This window comes from Phyllobates terribilis, unplaced genomic scaffold (genome assembly GCF_046119375.1).
Source record: "Phyllobates terribilis strain yellow unplaced genomic scaffold, ASM4611937v1 Scaffold_3__8_contigs__length_932513732, whole genome shotgun sequence".
In the NCBI taxonomy this organism is placed as follows: domain Eukaryota; kingdom Metazoa; phylum Chordata; class Amphibia; order Anura; family Dendrobatidae; genus Phyllobates; species Phyllobates terribilis.
Window position 1 is genome coordinate 719623761 of NW_027362763.1, and position 6000 is coordinate 719629760.

General features: G+C 43.2%; 1 protein-coding gene across 1 annotated transcript in view; it reads left to right on the plus strand.

Moving 5' to 3' along the window:
* DYNC2LI1 (dynein cytoplasmic 2 light intermediate chain 1) overlaps positions 1-5407 on the plus strand; it is a 53283-nt gene extending 47876 nt beyond the window's left edge. The window contains exon 13 of the mRNA XM_073673313.1: positions 3979-5407. Within this exon, the coding sequence (XP_073529414.1) occupies positions 3979-4050 (72 nt within the window). The 3' untranslated portion in view covers positions 4051-5407. The remainder of the gene's footprint in view (positions 1-3978) is intronic.
* Positions 5408-6000: the final 593 nt, after the last annotated feature.

A 6000-nucleotide genomic window follows, 5' to 3' on the forward strand; every position in this document is an offset into this window, starting at 1 on the left:
GTTTCTCTGCTACACCTGAAAATGTACCGAGCGAGCAGCTTCAGAGAGTAGCCAGGGAGGTGAAAATCATGTCCCCAACACATTTCTTAAAAAAAAATTATGTAAATTTTGCAACTAAAACATTTAATTGGCTCCTAAATGTTTCAGCTTGGAAGCCAGAGGTGCAGGCTAGTGCTCAGGAGAGACCCCCATGACACACACCGTGCATATACCACACACGCTTTACGCTTCGAGTCTGTATTTGGGTTTTGTACAAATAAAAAGTTGTATTTTTCCCCGGTAACTTGAGCATTTGACCGAGAATAACCCCGCGACTTGTACATCTGCTTATCATTGCGTTGGACACTTTACCATGATCACAGCGTGGAAGCAATTACTTATCAGTTACTTTTGGAGAATGTTTATCGCCTCCGCACATGATAACACTGTACATTCAGGTCAGTGGCCCAGAGTTACCTGTCTGTGGGGTGGATTCTGCCACAATGTGTTGTAATCGGCCTTTCTGGAGAACTAAGACCCCCTGTACACATCAGGTTGTCTAATTTAGTGGAGTCTGCCAACCATTGGCAACACGAGTGTTCGGCTGAGCGTTCCCTTGTATGCAGGAGCCCGCAGGGATAGCTGTCGGCCATACATGACTTCAGCCAAAAAGCCCATCTTAAGGGTCCCATACACATTAGATAAGTTAGCCAGACCCATCAACATTGGCAGGATTGGCCAACAGTCTAATGTGTATGGGGGCCTCCTGGCTCTCTCCCGATGGATGATGTCTGGAGAGAGAGGGGTCCGTCTGTTCAATTTCATTGCTTGATCCCTTTGTTCGGGGCAGAGATAAGCCGCTACCAGTCTCCTCTCTCGTAGAAAACACAGGGGCGCTCAGCCAAGCGTCCTGTCCCGGGACATAGCTGCTGGATGAACGACCATTTTGACCGACAGCTATCTAATGTGTACGGGCTCCTTAGAGGTCTCAAAACAGGCCATTGGAGACATATCATGAGGATCCATTCATAAATGTCTCATCAATGTGTGTTTCCACTTGTGTCCAACACCAGACAGAATGCGGGATCAGGAAACGCCCAGTCTGGACATAGGTGTGAGATCCACATCTATTAGACATCTATAATACATCCAGTGGATCATCATGCGACAATAAGGAAAGAAAAAATCAAGTTACACCGACTTTCTAATTAGTTTAAAGGGGTATTCCCATCTCCAAGATCCTATCCCAATATGTAGTAGGTGTAATAATAATAATATTAGCAAATACCTCCAATTAGTAATGTAGTATAGTTCTTCTGATTCTCTGTCACATTCCCCATGTGCAGAGCATTGCAGTAGCTCAGATATCCATGGTTATGACCCACTCATATAGTTACAGTTAGCTGTTAGTGGTTGTAACCATGGATACCTAAGCTACTGCAATGCCCTGCACATGGGGTATGCGTCAGAGAATCAGAAGAACTATAGTTTTTTATAACTTTTTAGTGCAGAGATGCCAGAATTGTGCACTTAAATATGCAAATTCTTTTTCACAGGCGGTTTATCAGGCTCCCCATAGAAGGCTACGTTGAAAAAAAAAGCACCAAAAAATGCACAGTTGAACAGTGCCATTAAATGCACAGTGACCCGGAGTTTTGAAGAAATCACATCCACTTTGCTTGAACTGTTAAATGAAGCAGACTTTCTGCTTAAAAAACACAGTGAAAAAATTCTTATGCGCAGTTTCAGTCCTAAAGGACCATTATTAATGACAGATCTCCAAATTGTGTGGGGAGAGACATACCACATCATCCACACACCCGACCACTTGTATGGTATCACCCGTACTTCCAGCCACAGTACTGTCACCATAGTGCCCATCACAGTGCCAATGCTAATGTGAGCGCACAACAGAGAGAGGTCAGAAGGAGCCAAAACTGAGATCCCAGTCACTGCTGAATCAATTCCATTGATCTTATCAATACCAAGATTAACGGTGGGCAACGATCAGCCTTGTTTGTTCTTCACCAGTCCTTTTCCCTCTCTCCAAATAAGTGGTGCTTTCTTTCTAAAGCCCCCGTCTCACATAGCGAGATCACTGCTGTGTCACGGTTTTGGTGACGCAACAGCGACCTCACCAGTGATGTCGCTATGTGTGACACTTTGCAACGATCAGGCCCCTGCTGTGAGGTCGCTGATCGCTGCAAAGTGTCCTGGACCATTTTTTGGTTGTTGCCCTCCCGCTGGTCAGCACACATCGCTGTGTGTGACCAGCGGGAGCAGCGATCAGGCTGGTAACCATGATAAACATCGGGTTACTAGGGGCACACGCGCACCTAGTAACCCGTTGTTTATCATGGTTACGAGCCTGCTAAAGTGAGCGGTAACCTCCCGCTCACTGTAGCAGGCTGGTAACCAGGAGCAGGACATCGTGGAAAGATTCAATACAAGTAAACTGAGCGAGGCCGTGCACGTCTAGTCGGAATGTGGCCGGAAGTGTGCGTATCGCATGCATGTGGTCACATGACCACCCAGTCTCGCCACGGCACCTGAGAATCCTGACAGCGCACTGTGCACACTGTTAGGATTCACAAGTCTGCAGTCACATAGAGTGACTGCAGACTTTCATGCCAAACCTGGAAACCCCATTATCTCAAAATGGGCCCAATAAAAACATATTGCTGTAAAAACAAAACTCGGAATTGAGACTTTTCACCATTTCATCCCATTGGGAATTTTTTTTTCCCTGTATTTCTGTACATTTTATGATAAAATTCATTCAAAACTACAATTCGTCCAGCATTAAACCAGTCCTCATACGGCTATATCATTGGAAAACGGAAAAAGTTATGGATCTTGGAACTAGGAGAGGGAAAAAAGGAAAGTGTAAAAAAAAAAAATGGCCGGTTACGACGGGGTTACTATGCGTAAAGTCCCCCTCTTTTGGTAGCGAGGGGCTTTCCTTAAGCCGTGATTCCTGCCTCTTGAACACACCAGGTCGTATTGGCAGTAGATAGTACATCTCACTGGTAATTCCCGGGGTCGGCGCCCTTTGCTCTGTCCTGGCTGCTCTTCCAGACATCTCTGGAGCTTGGCACTCCTTACACCTATTCTTAGGTTTCATGCTGATATGTCATTCTGGCCGTGAATATTGTACGATTATCTTATCACAGTAAGATATGACTGTATCTTCAGCGGTGAACTACTGCTGTACTTTACTAAGATTCCCATTAACATCAGAAATATGTCAAGAGTAAAAATACATTTTTCATGTCATTTTAAAGGGACAGTGACCGTAGAAATTGACAAATGAAGTAAACCAAAGATAAATGTACCCACAGTCTTTGTTAGTCGGTGGGATTTAATTAATATTCCTGAAACAAAAAGTATTGTAGGAATAATGCAGAGAACTTGGGGCTGCCCGCTACTAAAAACTAGAGCTGAGCATATCGAATCTCAGGATTCTGCTTCTCCATAGCTGCGAACTTCCTACATGCTGGAGTCCACGGCTCCTCTTTTGACCGGCCTGGTGCATCATCACTGTTATGCTGGTGGTGGAGCTTCATTGGGTACTGGGGCTGAAACTTTTAAGTCTCCAATTGCAGGAAAATCAGCAAGGAAGGAGTCTAGCTGTAGCCGGTTGTCCTTTAGAAAAAACTTGTTCCTTTACGAAAATAAAGTATATGGATTATACCTTATCCTGTGGATAGGTGATAACCTGCTGATTAATGGGGGTCCGACTGTTGGGTTATCCTCCAATCCTGAGAATGAGCCTCTTCAGAGCCCCATCTTAATAGAGCGGTGATTGGAGGATATCCCAGCAGTCGGCTCCCCCACTGATCAGCAGTATCGTCTATTCAATGGATAGGTGATCACTATTAAACAATTTAAATATTTCAGATGTTTATTGCTTTTCCAGGCTGTAAAGCGCTGCTAAATATGTTGTTGATATACTCGTATAATGAACTCTGGATACAATATTATTTTAATATTTTGTAGGAACTGGAGCAGTACAAAAGGAATGCTGACAAGTCATGGAAATCGATGAGTCTCGGACTTCACACACGATAAATTAATTGTTATTTATTACATTCAGGTTATTATTTTTTTAGATAAATTTTTGATTACCTAAAAATAAAAGTTTGTAATGTTTTACATGTAAATACAATAAAACTACTATATACAGAATGATCATGCTGCTTTGTTCGCTCACATCTGCGTATATAAAATCTCTTGAGATTCTCAGCCAGAAAAGTTGGCGCGTGTCATGCAATCCGAATGCAATGCGTTTTTAACATCAGCTTTTGCATTCAGCAATTTTCTGTCATTTCAAGTTAGTTTTCTAACTAATGAAACAATCTTATATACAGATATGGATGAATAGATAGGTAGGTAGATTGATAGATGTCAGTGATATATTTAATCAGTGCTTTGCGTGTTTAGTTTTCTGTACTTGGTTTGAACTGCTAAATAAATGTAAAATATGGCGTGGGGTCCCCCTTACTTTTAGAAACCAGCTGAGGGAAAGCAGACAGCTGAGAGCTGGTCTTAATAGTTTGGGAAGGGGGCAATAAACATGGAGCTTCCCAGGCTATTATTATCAGTTCACAGCTGTCTGCTTTGCCTTTACTGGTTATTAAAAAGGCAGAACCCCAAAAAAATGACGTGGTGTCCGCCCTATTTTTAATAACCAGTAAAGGCTAAGCAGACAGTTGCAGGCTGATATTAATGGGCTGGGAAGGGGCAATGGATATTTGCCCCCTCCCAGACTAATAACACCAGCCCTCAGCCGCCAGAGAAATGGCGTATCCATTAGACGCGCCAATTCTGGCACTTAGCCTCGGCTCCTCCCGATTTGCCCTGGTGCGTTGGCAATCGGGGTAATGGTTACTGCTGCACAGTAAGATCTCGCGCTGTGAGCGATGACCTCAGTAAGGTTACCACAGTTCATCGCCTGTGAACTGCAATAACCTTACTGACGTCACCGCTGTTCACAGCAGCTGGGATTTCACGCTACTCTCAGTATGTTCCTTTGCCGTGCTGAGCGGTCATATCTCCGCAGCCTCCGGATGTAGCAGAGTCAGGGAACGTCGTGGGACGTCAGTTATTGTGGATAACTTTGTGGGATGTTGTTATGGATTTACAGCGGACGCCTTTGGATTATTTTAGTTTTTAATGGTATAAAATGGCTAAATAAGGGTTGGAGAGTGCTCTTACAATTTAAGGACTTTTCTCTGTGTGTGTGTTTATTTCTTTTGACTACGGAGATAGTAATGGGGGTATCTTATAGACGCTTACCCATTACTAACCCCTGGGCTTGATGTCAGCGGACATTACACAGCTGACATCAACCCCAAAACCATTACCCCGATTTCCAACCCACCAGGGAAATCGGGAAGAGCCGAGGCTAAGCGTCAGAATTAGCGCATCTAATGGATGCTCCATTTCTGGGGTGTCTGAGGACTGGTGTTCTTAGTCTGGGAGGGGGACAATATCCATGCCCCCTTTCCAGCCTATTAATATGAGTCCGCAGCTGTCTGCTTAGCCTTTGCTCTTTATTAATAATAGGGGGGACCCCACGTCATTCTTTTTTTTGGGTCTCCCCTTTTTAATAACCAGTAAAGACTAAGCAGACAGCTGTGAGCTGATATTAATTGGCTGGGAAGCTCTGTTTCATTGCCCCCTTTCCAGAATAATAATACCAGCCCTCAGCTGTCTGCTTTTCCTCAGCTGGTTATTAAAAATAAGGGGGACCCCATGCCATTTTTTCATTTAATTTTATATTTATTAGCTAAATACATGTACAGTAAACTACACACACAAAGCACCAATTATACAGTTAAGACCAAAAGTTTGGACACACCTAATTTAAAGATTTTTCTGTATTTTCATGACTATGAAAATTGTACATTCTCACTGAAGGCATCAAAACTATGAATTAACACATGTGGAATTATATACTTAACAAAAAAGTGTGAAAAAACTGAAAATATGTCTCATATTCTAGGTTCTTCAAAGTAG